Source organism: Lotus japonicus, chromosome 2 (assembly GCF_012489685.1).
Source record: "Lotus japonicus ecotype B-129 chromosome 2, LjGifu_v1.2".
Classification (NCBI taxonomy): Eukaryota; Viridiplantae; Streptophyta; class Magnoliopsida; order Fabales; family Fabaceae; genus Lotus; species Lotus japonicus.
The window spans coordinates 4016187-4042252 of NC_080042.1; the positions used below are offsets into that span (position 1 = coordinate 4016187).

General features: G+C 40.5%; 2 protein-coding genes across 2 annotated transcripts; one reads left to right on the top strand and one right to left on the bottom strand.

Moving 5' to 3' along the window:
* Positions 1–233: 233 nt before the first annotated feature.
* Positions 234–12619, top strand: LOC130735933 (uncharacterized). Its single transcript, XM_057587802.1, has 3 exons — positions 234–575; positions 11833–12390; positions 12482–12619. The coding sequence occupies exons 1-3, from the start codon at positions 234–236 to the stop codon at positions 12617–12619; spliced, it is 1038 nt and encodes a 345-aa protein (XP_057443785.1).
* A 1841-nt stretch (positions 12620–14460) lies between these two features.
* Positions 14461–15022, bottom strand: LOC130735935 (uncharacterized protein At4g04775-like). The gene is made up of 2 exons (XM_057587803.1): positions 14867–15022; positions 14461–14784 (listed from the first exon to the last, which is right to left on the bottom strand). The coding sequence occupies exons 1-2, from the start codon at positions 15020–15022 to the stop codon at positions 14461–14463; spliced, it is 480 nt and encodes a 159-aa protein (XP_057443786.1).
* Positions 15023–26066: the final 11044 nt, after the last annotated feature.

Genomic DNA, 26066 nt, shown 5'->3' on the forward strand with positions numbered 1-26066 from the left:
TTCCATCAACTGACACTGAGGATTCCACAGCTTCTGTACATTTCAGTGATAGTGAAGAGGAAAGAGCTGCAAAGGTTAATGATGATGAATTTGAAGGCATACCAGTTGGTGTTGCTGAAGCTTTGTTAAATGAGCAACTAAGGCAAATGGAAGAAGGTACCTATGAAGTAGATGGTGGTGGTGCAGAAACCGTGCTTCCTCAATAAGATGATGCTTTTGATGGTGACCATGAAATGGAGGCTACTTGGGAAGATGAAGAGTTACATAGTATGTCTGAAGGTGATGATGATGATGTCATTGTGAGGAACAAGAGTATGAGGTTCCATGCTGAGGATATGAGGGCAGAATTTAACTTCAAAGTAGGTATGGAATTTACTTTATTGGAAGAGTTTAAGGTTGCAGCTAAGGACCACTCTGTTCTGACTGGAAGGGAGATTTATTTCCCCAAAAATGACACAACCAGGGTTAGGGCTGCTTGCAAGAAGGATTGTAAATGGGTTATGCTGTGCAGCAAAGTGGGTGGGAAACAAACTTTTGAAATTAAGACATTGAGTGTCCCTCGTACTTATGCGAGAGTATTCAACAATAAGAATTGTAAGACCTGGATTTTCAGAACAAGTTAAGTTTCCGACTCACACGTAGAAATAGTGTAAGCGTGACAGGAGTTTGACATTTGAGAAAGATTAATGAAGAAGAAAGTTCAGGAATTGCTTGAGGAATGTTGCGTAGCTGTTTTCGGAGTTAGTGCGAGTCGTCTGCACACCTGCCTTATGGCGAGCGTGTCCAGAATAGGATATTTCGCTCTTAAAGCAACGTTTTGAGTGAGATTTCGAACTCTCGGAAAATTTAAAGATTCTCTTTATTTTTCCATCGACCAGCGTTTCATTTCGGAACTCTGGACTGTACGCACGATAGGTTTCACTTTTCGGATGTCCGCCGACGCTAATTTCTTTGCTTCGAAACCCTATTTTCGAGCAATGGATGAAGACTTTTTATATTCGCGACTTCTAACGAAGATTCCGTCCGCGTTGCCAGACTTGTTTCGACATTTCCAATCTTTCTTCTGTTGGAAGTTTTGTCGTTTGAGCATCACAGCAAAAAGTAGTTTTTCGGGACAGACTAACTTACACCGCTTTTGGCGTTTTGGATATCGTTTTTCCCAAATCCTAGATATTTGTTTTGAGTTCTGGAATTTTGACGCCAGAATATCTCTTAGAATTTCTCGGTGATCGTGCTGCAAAAATCGGAATCGCGAAATTTTCATTTTCCCGCGATTTCACCCGCCTATAAATAGGCGAAAAAGCAAAATATCTTTCATTTTCCTCCATTAGTGGCCCAAATTCGTGGAGAGCAAGGGGGAGGAGATTTTCGCGAAAACTTGACCAATCTTCGTGCAGTTCGTCCCTACTTCTAGGTATCGAGGTAACTAACACGATTCCTACCTCTGATTGTTGTTTCTGTTGCGTTTCTGAAGTCGTTTCTGTGCTCACAGTTTTGAGCTTTTTCTAAAATTGTCCGTTTTCTTCGATTTCTTGCTTGGGTTATGTTCTCTAGGTTCCCATGAGCCTAAAACCTCTGTCAGTAAACTCTGATTGTGATCCAGTTGACAGGGATCTGAAAAACTGTTTCAAAACCTTTTTGTCTCACATTTCGAAACTTTATTGTCGAAAAGTCATAATTTGACTTCGTGCCTTTAGGATTTGTTGTCACGGATGTCATGAGGATCGTTGCTGTCAAATTTGTTTTCAGAACTGATAACTTTGAAGTTTTGAGCCTTTATTTTGGACCAAAATGCCCCTGGATAGTCGTATTTCGGCCCGATTGTCCGAAAATTGTTCTGACAGTTTCTTTGCCTTAGTTTTACCCTAAAACTACCTTGTAAACTGATTTGATCGAAGAAAAAGAGCCGAAGCCCTTTTCTCCTTATGGCCGTGGGTTTTTCCTAAGGGGAGGGGAGTTTTTCGTTTTCGAAAACTTGTCTTTTCGTACCTGATTGTCCTATTCTGAAGCTTTAATGCTTTGTCTATCGTTTATGTATTGTTTTGCGATCGAACTAATCGATTTTGTTTGGATTCTGCTTTGTTTTCTCCGAGGTTCAGTTGAGGGAACTTTGGAAGACTCAGAGCAATTGTTTGAGGAGAACTTTGTTTGCGAAGCTGGAACAGCTCGAGGTTAGGGCAACTTACTATATATTAGCTATGAATGCATGATAGGCGTCGATCAATTCGACTTATGCTTTACTTTGATGTTGATTATGTTGATGAACTGATGTTGTGATGTTGTGCTTTGTTGGATTGTGCGTTTTGACGCGACTTCGGAGTGGAGATTCATTGCTCTGGTTGATCTTTGAAAACTTAGAATGATAGAGCTTTGAAAAACTAAAGACTTGGGAAACTTAGACTTTGAGAAATAAACTCATAACTTGACTAATTCGAATTGAAACAATTTTTATTAACGTTTAAGCATAGGAGAACTGAAGGGGAAAATATTTACGAAATACGGGGAAAAGTCGACTTTGTTGTGGGTTTGGAGAGTTATCGGAATTGGGGGAAGCCACTAAGGTGAGCTATGGTGATGATTGAAAGTCACCGAGTACTCTAGTACTCTTGGGGATTGTTGTGGAGCCGTGTTGTATTGACCGACACCTAGTGCTCTTGTTGTTTGGGCTGTGTTGTATTGACCGACACTAGACCCTTGTGTATTCTGTGGATGGAGTTGTGTTGTATTGACCGACACTTACTCCGAGTTGTGTTGTATTGACCGACACTAACTCATGGGTTTGTTGAGATTGGGTTGTGAGCTAAACATTTTCGTGGTAAGGACGATTCGTTGTTTGGCTAACCACGTTGCATTCAATCGGGTGAATAACGGGAATGGTTCACCTGTGCATATCATGGTGAATAACGGGAATGGTTCACCTTGCATTAATGATGAATAACGGGAATGGTTCATCATTCGGTGAATAACGGGAATGGTTCACCAAGGATGAATAACGGGAATGGTTCATCCAGGATGGATAACGGGAATGGTCCATCCATAGTGAAAATGCTTCACTTGTGGCGAACGGGAACGCGTCACAAATCCGGATACATATTGTGCATTTCACGCATACATTCATGCTGACTGAGATTGTGTGCTGTTTGTTTATTGAAGCAATGTTAGAGCCATAACATGCTAGGATTGTTTATATGTATATATATCAACATATATCTATACCCCATATCACATGTTGAGTGTATATCTACTTATTGCTGTGAGTTGACCCTAGCGCCTTGGCTTTGTTTGTATGTTTGTGTTTGGGCGGTCGGCCTGCTGCCAGATGTCGATGGTCGACTGGTTCTCGACGGTCTCTCCCTCGGGGGGGATCAGATATGAGCTGCTGGATCGGGATGCCCCCACCGCTTGGGTGATCGATGTAGCTGGTCACCGGGTGACGTATCGGGGAAGGGTCATGGAGGACCGGACTGACGAGCGTGGACGTCTGACGAAAGGAGTTCTATGGCGCATAGAGTTGAGCTTCAACTTGCCGACTTCAGATCGTTGTGGGTTTGGCACTGGGAGGTTAGGTTTGGGCAGGCGTCATGTTTTGTGTAGAGCTCTGATTCGTTTTGCTTTTGGGATCGGGTAGGTTTCCGACGCATGACTTTTCGTGTGGTTCTCTTACTGAGGGATCACAGTGAGTCAGTTGGACCATAGGGGTCTTTGCTTAGGCCATATTGAGGCCGACTTTCTCCTAGTGGTTTGTAATTTTAATTTTCTCACTTACACTTCTGGGTCTGTAGATATTTGCCTACGGGCACACTGCTTTGGAGTCACTGCGAGTGCGCGTGACGTAGGAGTGCAGCTGAGGCTGTACATGTTTATATTTGATGTATGTTGGTTAGTTTAGTAGTTGGGTTTTGTCTTTACTTCCTTATCGTTTTGATTTAAAGGAAAGAAAACGGAAAAAAAAAAAATTACCTGTTTTCCGCGTAAAGATTATTTTTGGTTACTAAAGTGACACCTGGAAATCGGGGTGTTACATTGTGGTATCAGAGCTTAGTCGAGTCTTTTGGTAGTCTTTGGGGAATAGGTCTTCTGTGCTAGGTTGTGTGACTCTGCAAAGAGTGAAAATTGATTGTCTGCAGAGCGATTTTCGCTCTAATTGTTTGCGTTACTACTTAATCGGATTGAGTGGTTTGTCTAGTACTACCGTATGGCTAGTACTAATCGGACGTTTGATGAGATATAGGATGGTGGACCTTAACCGGATGGCGGGGGCAATAGCTACACTAATCGAGGCAATGATGAACCAGGCTGCGGAAGACGCTTATATGCGCGCTGAAGAGGCTGCACGTGAGCATCACCAACGATTGATGGCGACGGCGATGTATCAACAAAGAGGAATGAACCGAACAGGAGCTGGGGGACCAATAAGGTCAGGATCTCAAGGCTACAACAGAAGGGAGAGCTACCATCAGTGGGGACCGTATCAGCGTTTCAAGGGAAGAGATCTTATCTCAAGAGTCTACAAACCAACGACTGCTGATACTGGAGGGGAGCCAGTTGGTGACAAAGGTGTGACATGTACTCGTTGTGGAAAGTTTGGGCATTTTGCTAACAAGTGCTCAGTGACTGGACGGAGATGCTTCAAGTGTAAACGAGAGGGGCATCTAGCTGTGAACTGCAAGACACCCCATGAGGAAACGTCTGATAGTAAGATGAAAGGGAATGATGCTACCGAAGGGACAGGAAACAAGACTTCGGGAAGAGCAGTGACGTGTTACAGGTGCAGGGAAGTAGGGCATTATGCTAGTAAGTGCAAGATCAAGGGAAAACTATGCTTTAATTGCAACCAACCGGGACATTTCTCCAGAGATTGTAAGGCACTCAAGGGCGAATCATCAGGGAATGTTGGGAAAGGAAAACAATTTGCTACAGAGGAAAGGATTCATACCAAGGAGGGGGCAAGAGCTGAGGAGTTGAACGAGGAAGAACGTGGGAACGATGGTAATATTTTAACTGTTCTCGTATTCTAGAATAACTTACTCTTTTATATTCAAGCGAGTGTGACGCGCCTAACTTGTAATTATTACTTAGACTATGATCTTATGATTATTATCCTTAGTAGGACCTTATTCGAGGTTGCTCGTGATTTAACTATAGAAGTTACACGGGGTCTAGGATAGCACGTTGAGCTAGGGAGTTGTTTTACCGAGGCGTTGATAAGGAAGCTAGGATCTCAGGGAAATTCCTTATGGGTACGAATCGTAGGATTTTAGGGCGTTTAGTTTTGAAGCGGAGTCGTTAGAGGATCTTTCGGCAAAAGGGATTCATTCGACCGAGTGTTTCACCGTGGGGAGCGCCAGTGTTGTTAGTCAAGAAGAAGGACGGAAGGTCGAGATCGTGGGTGGATTATCGACAATTGAACAAGGCGACGATCAAGAACAGATACCCGTTGCCGAGGATAGATGATTTGATGGACCAACTACGAGGGGCTACCGTATTTTCCAAGATAGATTTGAGGTCAGGCTATCGTCGGATCAGAGTGAAGATTGAGGATATACCGAAGACTGCTTTCAGGACACGTTAAGGACACTACGAGTACCTAGTGATGCCGTTTGGAGTGACGAATGTACCTGCTGTTTTCATGGATTACATGAATCGCATCTTTCAGGAGTTCTTAGATCGGCGTGTGGTGGTGTTTATTGAGGACATATTGATCTATTCGAAGGACGCGAATGAACATGAAGGACATTTGCGCCAAGTTTTACAATTGTTGAGGGAGAAGGAGCTGTATGCGGACCCTTCAAAGTGTGAATTCTGGCTGGAGGAAGTCAATTTCTTAGGCCATGCTATCTCGAAGGAGGGCATAGCTGTGGATCCGGCGAAAGTGGAGACTGTTTTGGCTTGGGAGCAACCGAAGATGGTGACAGAGATCAGAAGTTTTGTGGATTTAGCTGGATATTATAGACGCTTCATTGAGGGATTTGCCAAGATTGTTGGACCTTTGACTCAATTGACGAGGAAGGATTAATCTTTTACATGGATTGAGGGTGTGTGGTTCCGTAGCGGAATCGTTAGGAACTTGATATCAGGATAATTGTGGTTACTGGATGTTAGGATCTCATTGTCTGTTCCAGTGGGTTTTTCTAAATTTCCACTTTCGATGTATTAGGCCTGATCAACCTAATATTGAGGGGGTGATATTCGGAATCACAGCTGATAATGGACCTTGATAGAAGGATGTGTAAGATGAATTTGAATTGATTGAGGATTAGTCGGATTTGGGAGGAAAGTTCGTGTTAAGCATTTGATTGTACAAGATTAAGATTTGAACCTTTGGAAGTTGATGATTTTCGTATAGACATTGATTGGTTAGTTCGTGTGATTACTCCAAGTAGAGGTAGACTAAGCCAATAGAATTGATGTTGGAAAATCTTTAAGTATTTTCTCGGAAGTTATGAAGTCATAGGTTATGTGATTTCTGACGTGGGATTATTAGAGATTAGATAGGTTGGATTTAATATCCGGTTATAGATGATTGTTTGATGGTAGCGAGATTGAGAAGAATTAACTCTGAACTAGATTGTTATAGTCGAGTTCGAGGAATAAGTTTTGCTAAGCGTTGGATTAATATGTGGAGACATTATAGTCTTAAGAGATGAATTTTCGCTTGAAAAGTGTTGAATTAATGATTAAGTTGGAGAAAGAAAGTTTTAGCATAAGTTGAATACTTGAGGTTGGTGATATGGATTCCAAGGAAATATGCTGAGATTACTAAGTGAGATTTACTAAGTTGGATTGAAATCTTAGGGTTAAGATTGAATCTTGAGAGTCGAGAATCGCATACGAGTAAGAGATCTTACAGTTGTAGCTGTGACAATAGGAGTTGAATCTTAGAAGAATGAAGACCTGGAGATGGGTTTCGGGTTAAGACCGTTGAGGTATAATATAAGAGTGATCTTGAAGTAAATGAATCTTGGGTTGTGTAGGGTCATAAGGTTGGTTATAAGTTGGTGATCGATTGATGTTGATCATGAGGTTGCAGACATAATGAGCCATGTGATATGATTTGAATGATGTTAGCATAATAAGTTGTGGATGTGAAAGCATGACGACACTGATCAGGTCGTTTGGGTAAGTGAAGGAGTTATAGTTTTTAAGAAACGGATATTCATTTAAGAAGTATTGAAGGATTAAAGGACATTAGAGGACCAAACTTGGAGAAGGTTTAGGTTTTAAATCTATGAATGTCTGTCTAAGGTGTGAAGGACTCAAAGTTTGTCAGAATTTGATTGGGAGATTAAGAAGTTGATTGACGAGATGGTGGTTGAGTCCCAAAAGGAGGGTGTTGGTGTTAAGATGAATACTTGAAGTTGTTATGTTTGGACAAGTTTCTTAGAGCTTAAGAGTGGATGAAACTTTGTTATGGATTTTGATGGTGCACATTACGGGTAACAAGTGAATTTTGCTAAAGTTGAATAAGAATCCTAGGGCTAAGGTTATCCTAGAGAGCTGAGATTCCTGTACACATAAGAGATTTGGTGGTGTTAGCGGTTACGGTAAGAGTTAAATCTCAGAATGTTGAAGGATCGGATGATAAGATGGCTAGTTAAGTCCCTTGAGGTATAGTTATGATTTAATCTTCTAGAGGATAAGTCTCGATTGGTGCGAAGTGTTAGGGATTTCAGTAAGTGTAAATAGGTTTGAGTGAGGGAAGTTCTAAGGAAGAAGACGATAATAATGGATTGTTAGATATTAAGAAGAGGATTATCTTATAAGTTGTTGATAACTTGATGTTGAAGGGGATAAGATTAGTGAAGGACAAGAAATAAGGACATAAGTCGATTTTTAATTCGAATGGTGACTAAGTAGGAGATTGATTTCATTGTGCGAGTGATGATAGTTACGAAGTTGGATGTGACGTTAATGGACTATTAGATTCCAACGCAATGTTTCGTCTAAGAGTTATCGAACGAACAAGTGATGGACTGTAGATGAAGATCACGAGGACAAGTTGAGTATCTACTTTGAGATGACAGAGAGGCACTGAGTTTAAGAAGAATTCCGGACGACCGAAAGTAAAGAAGTAAGTGGCTAAGGTTGTGCGACTGCACGGAATGCCAACCGGTATCATTTCAAGCAGAGGTCCGACGCAAGTAATCGAGTCAGACGACATGAGGTTGAATGATGTTTTGTCTTTTGAGACGCCGATAGTTAGCAGTGGGGATAGAAGAGTGAAACAGTTAAGGGGAAGGCAGATTGCTTAAGTAAAGATTTTGAGGAACAATGACACATGCACTACTACATGAGAATTGGAAGATAAGATCGAGGAACTGTATTCCGGACTTTCTCAGAACTCTGAGTTTCGAGGACGAAACTTTCTTTTTGGAGGGAAGTATTGTAAGACCTGGATTTTCAGAACAAGTTAAGTTTCCGACTCACACGTAGAAATAGTGTAAGCGTGACAGGAGTTTGACATTTGAGAAAGATTAATGAAGAAGAAAGTTCAGGAATTGCTTGAGGAATGTTGCGTAGCTGTTTTCGGAGTTAGTGCGAGTCGTCTGCACACCTGCCTTATGGCGAGCGTGTCCAGAATAGGATATTTCGCTCTTAAAGCAACGTTTTGAGTGAGATTTCGAACTCTCGGAAAATTTAAAGATTCTCTTTATTTTTCCATCGACCAGCGTTTCATTTCGGAACTCTGGACTGTACGCACGATAGGTTTCACTTTTCGGATGTCCGCCGACGCTAATTTCTTTGCTTCGAAACCCTATTTTCGAGCAATGGATGAAGACTTTTTATATTCGCGACTTCTAACGAAGATTCCGTCCGCGTTGCCAGACTTGTTTCGACATTTCCAATCTTTCTTCTGTTGGAAGTTTTGTCGTTTGAGCATCACAGCAAAAAGTAGTTTTTCGGGACAGACTAACTTACACCGCTTTTGGCGTTTTGGATATCGTTTTTCCCAAATCCTAGATATTTGTTTTGAGTTCTGGAATTTTGACGCCAGAATATCTCTTAGAATTTCTCGGTGATCGTGCTGCAAAAATCGGAATCGCGAAATTTTCATTTTCCCGCGATTTCACCCGCCTATAAATAGGCGAAAAAGCAAAATATCTTTCATTTTCCTCCATTAGTGGCCCAAATTCGTGGAGAGCAAGGGGGAGGAGATTTTCGCGAAAACTTGACCAATCTTCGTGCAGTTCGTCCCTACTTCTAGGTATCGAGGTAACTAACACGATTCCTACCTCTGATTGTTGTTTCTGTTGCGTTTCTGAAGTCGTTTCTGTGCTCACAGTTTTGAGCTTTTTCTAAAATTGTCCGTTTTCTTCGATTTCTTGCTTGGGTTATGTTCTCTAGGTTCCCATGAGCCTAAAACCTCTGTCAGTAAACTCTGATTGTGATCCAGTTGACAGGGATCTGAAAAACTGTTTCAAAACCTTTTTGTCTCACATTTCGAAACTTTATTGTCGAAAAGTCATAATTTGACTTCGTGCCTTTAGGATTTGTTGTCACGGATGTCATGAGGATCGTTGCTGTCAAATTTGTTTTCAGAACTGATAACTTTGAAGTTTTGAGCCTTTATTTTGGACCAAAATGCCCCTGGATAGTCGTATTTCGGCCCGATTGTCCGAAAATTGTTCTGACAGTTTCTTTGCCTTAGTTTTACCCTAAAACTACCTTGTAAACTGATTTGATCGAAGAAAAAGAGCCGAAGCCCTTTTCTCCTTATGGCCGTGGGTTTTTCCTAAGGGGAGGGGAGTTTTTCGTTTTCGAAAACTTGTCTTTTCGTACCTGATTGTCCTATTCTGAAGCTTTAATGCTTTGTCTATCGTTTATGTATTGTTTTGCGATCGAACTAATCGATTTTGTTTGGATTCTGCTTTGTTTTCTCCGAGGTTCAGTTGAGGGAACTTTGGAAGACTCAGAGCAATTGTTTGAGGAGAACTTTGTTTGCGAAGCTGGAACAGCTCGAGGTTAGGGCAACTTACTATATATTAGCTATGAATGCATGATAGGCGTCGATCAATTCGACTTATGCTTTACTTTGATGTTGATTATGTTGATGAACTGATGTTGTGATGTTGTGCTTTGTTGGATTGTGCGTTTTGACGCGACTTCGGAGTGGAGATTCATTGCTCTGGTTGATCTTTGAAAACTTAGAATGATAGAGCTTTGAAAAACTAAAGACTTGGGAAACTTAGACTTTGAGAAATAAACTCATAACTTGACTAATTCGAATTGAAACAATTTTTATTAACGTTTAAGCATAGGAGAACTGAAGGGGAAAATATTTACGAAATACGGGGAAAAGTCGACTTTGTTGTGGGTTTGGAGAGTTATCGGAATTGGGGGAAGCCACTAAGGTGAGCTATGGTGATGATTGAAAGTCACCGAGTACTCTAGTACTCTTGGGGATTGTTGTGGAGCCGTGTTGTATTGACCGACACCTAGTGCTCTTGTTGTTTGGGCTGTGTTGTATTGACCGACACTAGACCCTTGTGTATTCTGTGGATGGAGTTGTGTTGTATTGACCGACACTTACTCCGAGTTGTGTTGTATTGACCGACACTAACTCATGGGTTTGTTGAGATTGGGTTGTGAGCTAAACATTTTCGTGGTAAGGACGATTCGTTGTTTGGCTAACCACGTTGCATTCAATCGGGTGAATAACGGGAATGGTTCACCTGTGCATATCATGGTGAATAACGGGAATGGTTCACCTTGCATTAATGATGAATAACGGGAATGGTTCATCATTCGGTGAATAACGGGAATGGTTCACCAAGGATGAATAACGGGAATGGTTCATCCAGGATGGATTTCATCCAGGATGGATAACGGGAATGGTCCATCCATAGTGAAAATGCTTCACTTGTGGCGAACGGGAACGCGTCACAAATCCGGATACATATTGTGCATTTCACGCATACATTCATGCTGACTGAGATTGTGTGCTGTTTGTTTATTGAAGCAATGTTAGAGCCATAACATGCTAGGATTGTTTATATGTATATATATCAACATATATCTATACCCCATATCACATGTTGAGTGTATATCTACTTATTGCTGTGAGTTGACCCTAGCGCCTTGGCTTTGTTTGTATGTTTGTGTTTGGGCGGTCGGCCTGCTGCCAGATGTCGATGGTCGACTGGTTCTCGACGGTCTCTCCCTCGGGGGGGATCAGATATGAGCTGCTGGATCGGGATGCCCCCACCGCTTGGGTGATCGATGTAGCTGGTCACCGGGTGACGTATCGGGGAAGGGTCATGGAGGACCGGACTGACGAGCGTGGACGTCTGACGAAAGGAGTTCTATGGCGCATAGAGTTGAGCTTCAACTTGCCGACTTCAGATCGTTGTGGGTTTGGCACTGGGAGGTTAGGTTTGGGCAGGCGTCATGTTTTGTGTAGAGCTCTGATTCGTTTTGCTTTTGGGATCGGGTAGGTTTCCGACGCATGACTTTTCGTGTGGTTCTCTTACTGAGGGATCACAGTGAGTCAGTTGGACCATAGGGGTCTTTGCTTAGGCCATATTGAGGCCGACTTTCTCCTAGTGGTTTGTAATTTTAATTTTCTCACTTACACTTCTGGGTCTGTAGATATTTGCCTACGGGCACACTGCTTTGGAGTCACTGCGAGTGCGCGTGACGTAGGAGTGCAGCTGAGGCTGTACATGTTTATATTTGATGTATGTTGGTTAGTTTAGTAGTTGGGTTTTGTCTTTACTTCCTTATCGTTTTGATTTAAAGGAAAGAAAACGGAAAAAAAAAAAATTACCTGTTTTCCGCGTAAAGATTATTTTTGGTTACTAAAGTGACACCTGGAAATCGGGGTGTTACAAGAATGCTACTTCCAAGTTTGTTGCTAAGAAATTGGTGGAGAAACTGGGGGGTTCAAGGACAATGAGGCTCAATGATGTTTTTGATGAGATGAGGTTGGGTTTTTCCACTTGCATCACAAGGTATAGAGCTTGGAAGGGAAAACAGCTTGCTTTGCAGGTAGTTGAGGGAGTTGCAAGCAAACAATACTCATTGCTCGATAAATTCAGTGCTGAACTGAGGAGGGTTTGTGCAGGCAATATATGCAAAATGCAGTTGGAGAACCCTGCTGGAAGCATACAACCTAGGTTTGGCAGATTCTATATGTGTCTAGAAGGTTGTAAGAGGGGATTTCTTCAGGGTTGTAGACCCTTTATTGGATTAGATGGCTGTCATCTAAAGACAATGTATAGAGGTATTCTCTTATGTGTTGTAGCAAGGGATCCTAATGATCAAAACTTCTCATTGACTTTTGTTGTAGTGGAGTCAGAGTGCAAGGAAAGCTGGCAGTGGTTCCTTGATCTACTACTGCTTGATATTGGTCTAGATAGAAGGTTGATCTTCATATCTGACCAACAGAAGGTAAAATAATTTATTTTTCTTTGTTATCATCTTCATTCATATTTCATTATGCTACATGATTTTGAATTTCTGTTTGTCTACATGCTAATAGGGGCTACTGAGCTGTTTGGAGGGATATGAACACAGGTTCTGTTTGAGGCATCTTTATGCAAACTTCAAGAAGAGGTTTGGAGGTGGGGTTGTAATTAGAAACCTTATGATGACAGCAGTAAAGGCTACTTATCGCTAGCAGTGGGAAGAAAAAATGTTGGAGCTGAGGGAACAAAATAATGCAGCATGGGAGTGGATGATGGGAATACCTACCAGGTCTTGGTGTAAGCATGACTTCACCTTCTACCTCAAGTGTGATGTGCTCATGAACAACTTGTCAGAGTCATTCAACTCCACAATTCTATTGGCAAGGGGCAAGCCAATTCTTACCATGATGGACTGGATCAGAACATACTTGATGGGAAGGTTTGCAACCTTGAGGGAGAAGTTTCACAAGTTTAGAGGGGAGGTAATACCTAAGCCTTTGAGGAGGTTGGCATGGGAGACTGATAAGGCTTCTCACTGGTTTCCAACAGTGTCCTCAGAATGGAGGTTTGAAGTGAAGCACATTGTATCAAGTATGGTTTCCAACAAGAATTTATACACATTGTTTACTTTCATGAATAATGGTTGTACTAATCCTGAAATATGATGCAAACAGGTGAAGGATTTGTGGTGGACTTGAGCAAAAGTTCATGCACATGCAATCTGTTTAATTTGGTTGGCATACCATGCAGACATGCAGTGGCTGCCATAACATGTAAACAGATTAGACCAGAGGATTTTGTGCATCCATACTATAAGAGACCTGCATTTGAAGCCACATACGGGCATGAGATCACTCCTATCAATGGCCAAAAACTATGGCAGCCTACAAATGACCTTGAGATACATCCTCCCATAAAGAAGAGAGGGCATGGAAGGCCTAAGAAGCTGAGAAGAAGGGATCCCTATGAAGAAACAGGTAGCACAAGACTCTGCAGGACTGTTGCTAGAGACAAATGCAGCAGGAGTGGTCAGCAAGGCCATAATTCAAGGAGATGTACAAATCCAGTGGAGAGTCAAGAACCAGAAGCGGGACAAGGGTCTGAACCAGGAGCAGTTCCGGTTGCAGCAGAAACTGAGCCAGTTCAAACACAAGAGGATGCATCTCAGTTCATCAATGACACACAAGATGCAAAGGTAAGTAAACTTATAACATGTGGTCTTATTTTAAACAGATCTACAAGTTTCTCATCAAAAATAATGATTAATATTCGTATTGTTCAACATCAGATCCAGTTTGATGAAATACCTGCCATGCTAAGGGAACAATGGGATCAAGACATGGCAAAATTACACATCGTTCATGGAACAGGGCCATCTAATGTTGGTGGTGGAAGTGGATCTGCTGGTGGATCTGCTGCTGTTCAAGAGGAGCCATCTCAAGTTGTTCAGGCACTCCAATCTCAAGTTGTTAAATGAGAAGGTTGAAAGTTGTTGTGGTTAGTAAGGGCTCGGTTGTGGAGCAATCATGGAGGGTTGAAAGATATTTAATGTGAACAGACCAAGTGGAAATATTTTGTGGTTTGTTGACATTACTTTTGACACCACATGGGTGCACATTTTGATATAGTTTAGGCAGCACATGGGTTGCAGTGTTTAATGTTGTTTTTTATGTAATTTGGACCACTTAAGCTTTGTTTATGACCATTTTATAATCTGAATGTGTGGATGTGTGGACCACTTGACATTGAATTATGAAGCTTGATGTTGTTGGCATTACATTAGTGAAAGATTCTCCCTTTCACTTTACTTTATGTGTCTTGTAGTTCTTTTTACCTTTCAATTACAAATGTTTCATTATATAGATCAAAACAATGTTGAAAAAAGAAACAATTTCATTGTCATTTCTTCTGAATTCAGGAACTTGTTACAATTATAACTCCATTACATGATTCTACATAAACCCAACCCACCCTACCCAAATAACTTCCAAAACATCAACATGAAACCTTACACAACATGAAACATTAACATAACTTCCATTCCCTTCCCAGATTAAATTTTTCTTCCATAAAGGAAGCAAAAGCTAACAACCCAAGCTAACACAAAACTCAGTATAGCTGCAAAGGTCATTTTCTTATTCAGCAGCTCACAGTCAAGCTTCCTTTGAAGCTTGCTAATCTTGTTCTTGCTTTCCTCCAATTTCATCTTTGTGTCCTCAAATTTCATCTTTGTATCCTCCAATTTCTTCTTCAATTCATCCAGTTTGTTCTTCGAATCTTTCAACTCTGTTCTAACCATATCAACAACATGTTGTGTTCCTGAACTTTGGACTTCAACGTCTTCATCCCACAAGAAGAAACCACAGTCCTTGGGGGTCTGTAATTACAATGAAAAGGAGGCAAATTAACATAGCATATCAAATTGGCAGATTAAAGGTAAAATAGAGGAGAGAAATTACCTTGAAATTCCTGCATCTCCAGAAATGCCTTCCTGGGTTTTCAGAAGTGTGAGATGTCAGGTACACAATTAGTTCCCCACAAGCACAGATTCCACCTGGAGGCATGGAGTAAGTGCCCGAGGATGCACAAGAACCAGATGAACACGATCTTCTCATGGTTGAAGGACATGAACCAGAAATCCCAGGAAATCGCGTGAAAGGAGAAGAGGATTCGATGGAGAAGAAAGGAAATCGTGTGAAAGGAGAAGAGGATTCGATGGAGAAGACAAGAAATCGATGGAAGAGAAAGAAAGAGCGGAAGAAATCGACAGAGAAGAGTTGGTGAATCAATGGAGAAGAAGATTCGATGGAGAAGGGAAGAAGGGAAGATTTTGAACCCTAATTTAGATTTGGGGGTTTTGAAGGAGTAACGGTTAGATTAGGTTTTAGGGTTAATTAGTTTTAGAATTATGTAGTTTAATTAGGGTTAAATCAGAGGGCTTAATTAGAATTTAAAAAACAAAAAAAAAATTAATTTTTTTTGTTTAAATGTCATGTCATTTAATTAAATGACGTGGCATGGCCACGTGCACGGCTGGCGGAGCTATATCGGCGGCAATGACGGTTTCCGTACAAACAATTGAGTTTGAGGATGGCGCTAGGAAGATTTTCCGGCGAGGGATGAAAATCAAAACTCGCTCAATGTTCAGGGACGGAGAACACATTTAAGCCTAAAAAAAATAATGCGAAATACGTTTGCATTTGTGTGTGACTTAAAAAACATGTACCACTAACAAACGTGTGGAATTTCTTTTTATGAGGGTACTTTTAAGTGTGGAATATATTTTCCTATTATTTTCTAGGTCATGTGACATAGGTTAGGTTTGATATGCTCATAGGTCTAGCTAAAAACTGAAAAACTAACTAATAGCTTATAAGTCAATTGAAAGTTGAGAAGCTAGTTGAAAATTGAAAGTTGATAGCTGAAAAGCTATCTAATTAAAAAAAAGTGTTTTGTAAAACTAGCTATTAACCAAGCTGAAATTGTAAATGACATAAAATGACATATTTGTATGATTCTTTTCACATTTAGTATTACTTTATTTACACATCAAAATATATATATATATAATATCAAAAAATTAAATTATCACTTTAAATATTTTGATTCAGATCAAATTATTTATCATCTCAAAAATATAATTTAATTTTTTAATTTAATTTTTTTTAAGTTATGACCAATTTTTTTTTTGTAACATGGAGGGGCAGGGCCCCGAAAGCGAAAAGAAACGCTAAGCTACAGAAACACAGAGGGAGTCTAACGCCTCATCCATGTCATAACATAAAAGATGGCGACATTCCGCCAGAGGAGAGTGCATAAATATAAAAAGGGTAATGATAGAATTTTATTAAAATTATAAGGATAAAAATGAGAGTAAATTCAATAAGCATTAACTTATAAACTACCTGAGGTAGCTTTTTAAAGAAGCTATAAGCTATTGAATTGTGTTCCTTTACCAATCACTTTTAAAGAGCTTTTTAATTAGTAAAATAAGCTTTTAGCTAGCAGAAATTACATGTCAAACATAGCCAATATTATTTCTTATTTAAATACAAAACATGCCTCCAAATGTAAACAAACCATAATCACAATCTAACTTGTTCAAGTAAAAAATAATTACAAATTATGCATTTGTTCAGTTTTTAGTAATGTCGTTAAAACTAGGCAACCCAAATTGTTTAAATGCATTTTTTTGTTCGTATTGATTTCTGCATTCGAAATATGAGGTCTTTTATCCAACAACATCTACATCTAGATGACAAAAGTGTTTCATTGATGAGCAGTAGATGGCATAGTGTAAGACCCCGAAATAAATAACTAGATTATTTATTTATTTTCGTTATATTAAATGATTGAGTGGTTATATTCTATTATTTTATGTTATTCTCCTTACTCGAACCCTATTGCGAGTCATGAATATTATTTATATGATAACTAAGTTCGGAGTATGTGTAAGGATGACACTATTGTAAGGCCCGAGTTTTTAAGTTCATGCTAAGTGAATAAACTTCTTATTCACGATTAGGGTTGATGTAATGTGAAGGGAAACCTGAACGAAAGTTTATTAAATGAAATATATTTATGAAGGAGAAAGTTCAGGAAAAGTTCAAGGATTGCATTATGATCGATAAAAGTTATAGCACGAACGTTTTACGCTTAAACCTAGGTCAGAAACCCTAGTATATAGCTAATTTTCACTTTTAGGCACGATGGCAGTTAATTCCAAAAATCTTCAGAGAAATGTTAGAACTTCTCTTTTTTCATAGGCTTAAAAGCATTTGTTGCCCCTAATATTTCATGTTTGTGCAATAGACACTGAAGGTATGAAAAACGGTAGAAAGGGGGGGTTTGAATAACGTTTTCAGTACAAAACTTCCACCTTAAAGATTTTGGCAAATCTTTCGAGAACTTAAGTGCTAAAGATAAGAGATAGAAAAGCACACAAGGATTTTATCCTGGTTCACTTGATAAATCACTCAAGCTACTCCAGTCCACCCGTTAAGGTGATTTCTTCCTTCTTAGAATGAAGGCAATCCACTAATCAGGTAAGAGTTACAACTGCACTTGAAACCTACAAGTGACTAACAATTACACTGACTTAGCTCACACTAAGATTCACTCTCTTAGTCTTCTCTAGGATCCGATCAACCTTGATCTCCTAAAGGAACTAAACAAACTGTTTATCAAGGAATTGTTTACAGGAGATTTGCTTCTAAAAAGCTAATTGTAAACTCAATGAATTTCAGATGAAAGAAAGCTTAGAATATTTTGAATATGTCTTGCGCGTGTGTATTTCTTTCTCTTAGCCACTTCTTTCAATCTTCAGCCTCTATATATATACTCCAAGGATTAGGGTTGAGCGTTGCATGGGAAATGCTACCGTTGGAGGGCAGTTCTGGAAAATCCAGCTTCTGCTGTGGCTGAGAACGTTAGGTAGGTCGTCAGGAAGGTACACTTGCTTTTGTACTTGGATAGCGACTTGACCTTTTAACCTAGGAGACTTCTGATCAGGGGAATACTTCATATTGGAACTTGTGAAGCCGGTTGATCAGAGTCAGAGGGAAAGCACAGATCCTCTGACCACTGTATCTTCTGATTCTGAACTCAGAGGGAAGAACATGGCCTTCAGAGTTTCTTGCTTCTGGACTTCAGAGTTTCCACTATTCAGCTTCTGGATCTTCAGAGTCTTCTACACCATCAGAACATCTGAACCTTCAGTGTTTCTTGGTTATCAGAACTTCTGGATCTTCAGAGCTTCTAGCGACTGAGTCCACATCAAAGTTTGTATAGCTTCAGAACTTCTGAAGCTTTTCCACTGTTCATACTGAACATGGTGAATGCGAAAGCGTTGCTTGGGTTACCCTTTATACACAGTGCTTCTGATTTGTGTGAGATTGAGTTGAGGTCAGAGCCTGTAAATAGCACACTCAGAAAAACACGTTAGAGTGCCACAATTGTTCATATCAAAAGATTAACTTGTAATCATCAAAACATAGAGTTGTACTACTAGATCAAAACTTGATCTTACAGACACCCCCTATCTATTTTTGTCCATGTTTGTACCCTCAATGATACTTAAAAGTGTAGTGAGTATCCCTCCGTCAGTTTGACGTTAGAAAACTAACGGAGGGGCTGACGTGGCTTTTCATTTTTTTTTCTGACATGCCACGTGGATAATAATAACAACATTATCAAAATTCAGAAATGGAAAAAGGGGTGGGGAGGATTCGAACTCAGGACTTTAAAGTAGCAAAACACACACTTAACCAGTTGAACTACATACATAATTAGTATATATTACAAGCAAATTTTATTTATATTATCTCCTTCATCAAAATCAATTTCATATCATCTTCTCCTTCCTTTTCCTTCTCCATCAGAACAGACTCCACAATCTCAAATTCAGATTGATCATCAAATACCTAGAAACACCCAATTGCTAGAAAAATGTAGTTTCATCAGTCATCAGTGTACTGTTAAGTTTTCTAATGCTTGCAACACTTACTGCGTAAAAGAGAGAGTGATTTTACATAATGCTACTAGCACACCATGTATCTAAACAATGGAAGAAATTCACACAATCAAGCAAAAAATTTGAGAAAACGAAGTTATTTTCACCCATATTGGAGACAAATTGATACAAGACAATTAGTTTCACAAGAAGAGAACATAACATAATTGATTAGCATATGCAAATGAGTCCTGCTTGGTTCAATCAATCATCAGACTACCCAGAAAGCTTAAAACTTCAACATTCGTAGTGGAAAATTTGGGCCTAAAAAGCTTTGCATTTGCCAAAAAGACCAAGAGAAACAGAAAAATGAAGAGTGAAGAGATGAAAGAAAATTTGACGGAAAAAAAAGAGATGAAAGAAAAGAGAAGTACTTGAAAGGAAAAGTGCGGAGGAGGAGGAAGAAAACAAACGGAAACTACTCGCAGATCGCACTACTCCACCGATGGCGGGACCTCTTTATGGCGGCGGCGAAACCTCTCTCTCGATGATGAACGCTTAGACTTTGGAGCAAGGCAGGAAAAAACCAATTTAACAAATTTTTTTGGACCCGTGGCAGCCCACATAATCTAGGGACAAACAACGGGTTGATCGCCCTCGCTGATGGGTGTTCAGGGAATTGGGTGTTCATGGAATTTCTTCGATTAGGCTGGACGTGGTTGTCAATGGATGGAGAGATTGAATCAAGCCAAAAGGAACAAGAGTAGAACTAAAGCAAAATTGAATCAATAGAGCAAAACCCCCAACCTAATTTTGCAGCCCCAATCTCAAACAACCATCAAATTGGGGGGAACGAGGGTGGAGAGGGGTTGGGAGAGGAGGTGGAGGGTGGGGGAAGCGAGGTTGAAGGTGAGGGAGGTTGGAATTGGGGAAAATGGGTCAATCTGAATTTGAGATTGTGGAGTCTGTTCTGATGGAGAAGAGATATGAAATTGATGATGATGAAGGAGAAGATTCAAGAACAGTATTCAGAACTTTTTACTAACCCTTAAGTTTCGAGGTCGAAACTTTCTTTTTGGAGGGTAGTAATGTAAGGCCCGAGTTTTTAAGTTCATGCTAAGTGAATAAACTTCTTATTCACGATTAGGGTTGATGTAATGTGAAGGGAAACCTGAACGAAAGTTTATTAAATGAAATATATTTATGAAGGAGAAAGTTCAGGAAAAGTTCAAGGATTGCATTATGATCGATAAAAGTTATAGCACGAACGTTTTACGCTTAAACCTAGGTCAGAAACCCTAGTATATAGCTAATTTTCACTTTTAGGCACGATGGCAGTTAATTCCAAAAATCTTCAGAGAAATGTTAGAACTTCTCTTTTTCCATATATCACAATCGTTTCGAGGCGAAACTCTAGGATCTACGAACGTCCGATTCCAATCATCGGAAGTTTGCCGAAACCGAATCCCTGGTATTTCAAAACCCTAGAATCACCCGACTATGGGGACTTTATCTATTCAGAGCTTCAAATGAATATTCTACACGCGTACACCCATTTCTCTTGATGATTTCAATCTTTCTTCCGAAGGAAGTTTTCTATTCCGACATTCGATGCAAAAAGCAACTTATCGGGTAAAATAGTTTTATACCGACTATGCATTAGTTGCCAAAAATACAAGGAGACCTCTTTATAGTTTTGGAATTCTTTTGCCAAAACATATCTAATAATTCATGGAGAATGACGCCGGAAAAATCAGATTCGCGAAACTTTCATTTTCCCGCGAATTTCCACCTTCTATATATAGCAAAGAAAGGAAGAAAAAAACCAAAAAAACTACCCATTTCCCCACCCAAACCCGCGGCCACAAAAAGGAAGAAGGAGGAGAAGATTTTCTTCATCGTTTGCTTGATCGTCGATCAATCAGCTGCTGCTTCAAGGCTTCGAGGTATAGTCGCTAATCCTTACCTCTGATCGCTTTTTCCATAGCTTTTCTGTAGAGTTTTCTGAGCGGATAGTTTATGGGTTTTTGCAAAACTATCCTGAATCTTTCATTTCTGATTCTAAACCTCTTCTATATGTGCCCAAGATCACTTCTGCCGGGTTAGATTTTCCGTTATGTCGCCGGAATTCCGCCGGAATCAATTTGAACCTAAAATACCCATTTTTGGAGTTTTTGGTGTAAAGCTTCAACCTTTAGGCTGAAAACTATCGCCTTAGCTTAGTGCTAGTAGGATTAGTTGTCATAAACGTCGTTGGTGACGTCCCTGCAAAATTTTATTTTTGGGATTTCAGTTTTGAAAATCCTAAGTTAAAAATCATGACCAAAATACCCCTGCGACAGTTTTTGATCCGATAATTTTTCCGAGTTCAGAATACCCTTAGTTACGGCTTATGAAAGCATAGGAACCAAGTTTGATCGAAGAAAAATCGAGCCCCATAATTAACCAAAGTGGCCGAGCCCTATAGGGGGAGGAGGAAAATTTCCTTTTCCGAAAACTTGTCCTTTCGCGCTAGTTTATCGTACCTTAGAGTATAGATTACTTCGAGTAACCTTAGTAAGTATCGATAGCTTAGTTTTCGATAGATTCTTATAGTATTCTGTGATTTTGTTGTAAAGGTGCTTTTGAGGATTTCTCTGAGGAACAACACTTTGAGTGCGAGGAAGCGCTTGACGATCATACTGGAGAACCTTCAGGTGAGGGCTTCTCACTGAATCTCTAGTTAATGCTTAGGGTCGATGTTTCGACATTGTTTACTGTTTATGCACTGGAGTTGTGTGTGATTGGAAAATGTTTTCTGAGGCTTCGGCTGACAATGTAGATGATTCATCTACTGAATGTTTTTGAGATTGTCTTACATGCTATGTGCTATGTGGGTAATCTAGGATGTGTGGTGCATGCTTTATATGCTAAGTGCTAAGTGTTTATGATGCGATTTATTGAGATATGACATGTTGTTGATTGTGATGATTTAAATATGCTCTGTATTGGAATCTGAGATTCTGAATGGTGAGAATAGCGGGCAGGTCATGCCGATTTTATTTTGAGAGCTTTGAGAAAGTTTGATAGGACGAACGAGGTTCGGGCCTTAATCTTGTTTAGTGGATCGAGACATCCTCTGGAAGCGACTTGGGATTGGGAGATCCTGCAAATGTATAAGACTTACGATAAGACAAAATGGAATCTATTTTATAAAGAAAATTCATAAGACCTTAAATAACCTCAAAATCTTTAAGTAATGATAACAACCTCGAAGGAAGGCATTGGAAGTCAAATCATGGTTTTGGAAAAGCGAGGAGTGTCGGCGGATCCAAGTGTTGAGGAGTTTGGTAAGTTCTGAGTATGTTGGTACTTTTTCGCTCGTTGAGCAATTTGTTAGCCATCCAAGGGATGAGCCGAGAAGCTTCACTGAGGCGTGAGACCTTGTGAATGCGGGATACTCCACTGAGGCGTGAGACCTTGTGGAAAGCATGGAACTCCACTGAGGCGTGAGACCTTGTGAGAGCATGAAACTTCACTGAAGCGTGAGACTTCGTGAGAGTATTGATGACCCGAAGAGTCATCGTGAGTGGTTGCACTCATTTTATGATTATTGTATTTTGTCGCAGAATCGACTTTACCTTAGGGTAAGCTTTTAGAGACATTAATTTAGCTAGAACACGTGGCGACGTGTCGAGTGAGGTCGGAGACGTTGTTTGGCTAATCACTGCATTGCATGCACTCATTAAGTGGTTTAAACACGGCGAGATACCGGACCACGGCGGATTCCAAAATTGGTTATAAGACCAGGATTTCCGCGTAAGAGCGCTGCTAGGTGACTCTTAGTAGCAGACCGAAATGGCAGGCCTTCGGGTTTTATGCTGATCTGACTACATGATGATGTGGGAGTAAGAGGCATCACGGGCCGAAATGGCACCACCGTGGCTGGTGAAGGGCTGATCCGATGATGTCCATCCGTTCCGGATTGCATATTGGTTGACTGGGTTAACCTGCATTGCATATCATGCAACATACATACTAATTTAGTTGTTGAGTGTGATTGTTATTTGTCAATCCTATTTGGAACATGCTATTTGTTATTGTTGTCATTTACATTCGATATGGAACATGCAACCCTAGGAATGGCATCTCTAGTTATAAGCCTAAGTGGCTATTTATTATTTGTACCTATTGGGTTTATTATCTACATAGTTCTTTAGAGTTGACCCTCGCGTCTTCTGTGTGTGTTTTGGCGGACAACGCCTTTTGTCAGATGAATATTGCGGATTGGTTCACCATGGTCCACCCTTCGGGGGGGATTAGGTATGAGATGATCGATCAGGACGACCCCGTGTCGTGGGTGGTTGACCCCGCGAGCCATCGAGCGACGTATTCGGGGCGCATCATGGAGGACCACGTGGACAGTGGAGGACTCTTGAGGTCAGGAGTGTTGAGGCGATGCTCTATCAGCTTCAACTTGCCACCGGGCGTTCACTGCGGACCAGGATTCGGAGGAGCACCGCCGCCACCGTCATCTTCAGAGGAGGAGGATCCCTCAGAGGAGATTCCAGTGGGAGTGCCTTCGGCAGGGTCTAGTGCACCCTCTGTTGCGATCATTGATGATCAGGGTTCGGGCCCTAAGCCCGTGAGTCCAGCATCGGAGCGTACTGCGGTTGCGAGGGGAGGACGGATAGGGTTAGTAGACTTGGTCGTTCTGGATTCTGATTCAGACGACGATCATGCTAGCACATAGTTTTGAGTGTTGGTATGAGCTCCTCGAGTTAGGATTAGTGTAGGAGTAGAGTTTTAGCTCTGACAGTCTTGCTTCATTTGTTACTTAGGGGACAGGGTAGATCCGCCTATAGCTTTTTGTGTGGTTTCCTTACGGGAATCACAGAGAGTTGGTTGGACTTAGGAGGTCTTATTTTCAGGCCATTGGGTCAGCTGATTCTCAGTTTTGAGGGATGGTGTTGCGGGCACTTCACCCTTTTCATTTGGTTTGTATATATTGCCTACGGGCGTCGCACCTTTCTTTCCGTCACTGGAGGTTACTCGTGACGAGGTTGCTACTTACAGCGGGGGCTGTTTATATATATTGTATATTAGTTTTATTGCTTTTCGCTTTTGGGTTTTATTTAATTCAGTCTTGTCTTAGTTATTATCAAAAAAAAAAAATTTACGTTTTTCCGCATTAAGTTTACTTTTGGTTACTAAAGTGACGCCACCGAAATCGGGGTGTTACAACTATAGTCATTTCAAGTGATAGCACGAGCCATATTCGCACCCGACTAAGTTCGAGAGTGTTCGAAAAAGGCAATATCCGCTCCTAGAGCGTCGTTTAAGAGAGTTTTAGAATTGAAGGGAGAATAAGAACCTCCGAGTAATTTTCCCATGACCAGTATTCCGATACAAAACCCTGGACAATACGCACGTTAGGTTTTGCTTCCAGGAAGTCCGCCGAAGCTAGACTTTAACTTCTCGGGGACTTTAAGTAAGATCATTCATGAAGAGTTTTTCTATTTGGAGCTTCTAACGAAGTTTCCATCCGCACCACCTCATTCCTTTCAACGTTTGTGATCTTTTTCCTGAAGGAAGTTTCTTCATCCGACGTCAGCTGCAAAAAGTAGTTTTCCGGCGTATTTTAGCCAATACTGCGTTTATATCGTTTTCTTCAATTCTGAGAACTTCATTTTGTAGTGGCCGAAACTTATTTGGAGTTGTACCGTGTCCAAAAATAGTTTTTGGTTTGTGTGGCCTAAGCCATAGCGTAGCCCTCTATGTTGTCGAAATTTTGGCTTTGGTTTCGTGTCATTCCGAGTTCTATAGCTCGAGTTATGCGCGTTTTAGCGAACGTAGTTTCTGTTGTCCTTTCGTGCCTAAATAAGAACTCTGAAGCTTCGAAAGCTTCTTTCGGTTTTGTTTAGCGTTATTGGATTGTATTTTTTCTTAGGGACTAAGAAATGATATTTTGCTTAAGGGTTGGAGCGAGTTGAGCTAAGGAAAAATATTTGGAACAAGCCGTGAGGTTTCACAACGGAGGAAGACACACCGGGGAACTTGCTGAGTTCGGGAGCTTGATTTTGGATCGGTTTGTGATATCGAGCTTGGAATGAGAATAAAAGGTAAGGGTAACTCGGTTTTAGAGCATCTTTGAGTCTTTCATGTTTTATCGCACTGCATGCGTTTGAGATGAAGATGTTTAAATTTGATTGGCATTTGATTATGACTGTTGTACTGAACTGGGAAAATGTTTTCTGGAGGTTTCGGCCGTGTGAACTGATTGAGACGTGTGTCTCCGTTTTCTGGGGCTTCGGCCATTGGTTATTGTTGATACTCTGACTTGATTATTGGATTGAGAATTGTGGATGTTTTGATTGTTGTTGTGGTTGATGTTGGGTTGGATCACATACTAAGTATGTGCTAAGTAGCTATATGTTGTCTTGATATTTGTGCATATGCGTTATTGGATTGTATTGTGGGGTCTGTGTGGCATATTGTGTGAGCCTGTGTGGCATATTGTGGAGCATGTGTGGCATATTGTGGAGTCAGTGTGGCATATTGGGGGGCATGTGTGGCATATTGTGGGGCCTGTGTGGCGTACTATGGGGCATTCGTGGCATATTAAGAGGCAGATCAATAGTTTTCGTTCCAGGTGACTGTTCCGTCTTGCGAGACGCTTTTGATTGGACCTGTCTTGGCAGTGACACATAGTTGTACTACAGGGCACTTATAGATTGGATTTTTTCTGATTGGATTTATATTGTTGAGGTTGTGGATTATTTGATTTGATGTTATATTGTTGAGGTTGTTGATATGTGATTTGATGTTATATTGTTGAGGTTGTTGATATCTGATTCGATGTTATATTGTTGAGGTTGTTTTTCCCTAATTTAAATCTATGTTATTATGTTGCTGATATCTGGTTAAATTTATGTTGTTGATATCTGATTTAACTTTATGTTGTTGGTTATTTGTCGTCATCTATCTAGAATTAAGTTGCTAGCCTATGTGTCATGTTATGCACTTAAATTTGAATGACATGCTTTTCTCTTTTATACGTGGTAGTTGTATGGAGTTAACCCTTTCTATTTGCTACTTGTTGTTTGGGCGCTTAACGCTATTAGGCGATGAAGAACCATCGATGAAACTTGACCTTTGTACGAGTCAGAGATGAGGACTTGAAGATTTGTGAAAGACTTGAAAAGTAGAGTCGCGTTTAAGGCTAGAGC

What these genes read in the sequence shown, in the direction of transcription:
- LOC130735935 (XM_057587803.1), bottom strand. Translation starts at nt 15,022, where the DNA reads ATGAGAAGATCGTGTTCATCTGGTTCTTGTGCATCCTCGGGCACTTAC. An exon ending in GGAGATGCAGGAATTTCAAG is followed by an intron (nt 14,785 to 14,866) that starts GTAATTTCTCTC and finishes TTGTAATTACAG; the next exon opens with ACCCCCAAGGACTGTGGTTT.
- LOC130735933 (XM_057587802.1), top strand. Translation starts at nt 234, where the DNA reads ATGGAGGCTACTTGGGAAGATGAAGAGTTACATAGTATGTCTGAAGGT. An exon ending in TCCCTCGTACTTATGCGAGA is followed by an intron (nt 576 to 11,832) that starts GTATTCAACAAT and finishes GGGTGTTACAAG; the next exon opens with AATGCTACTTCCAAGTTTGT. An exon ending in TCATATCTGACCAACAGAAG is followed by an intron (nt 12,391 to 12,481) that starts GTAAAATAATTT and finishes ACATGCTAATAG; the next exon opens with GGGCTACTGAGCTGTTTGGA.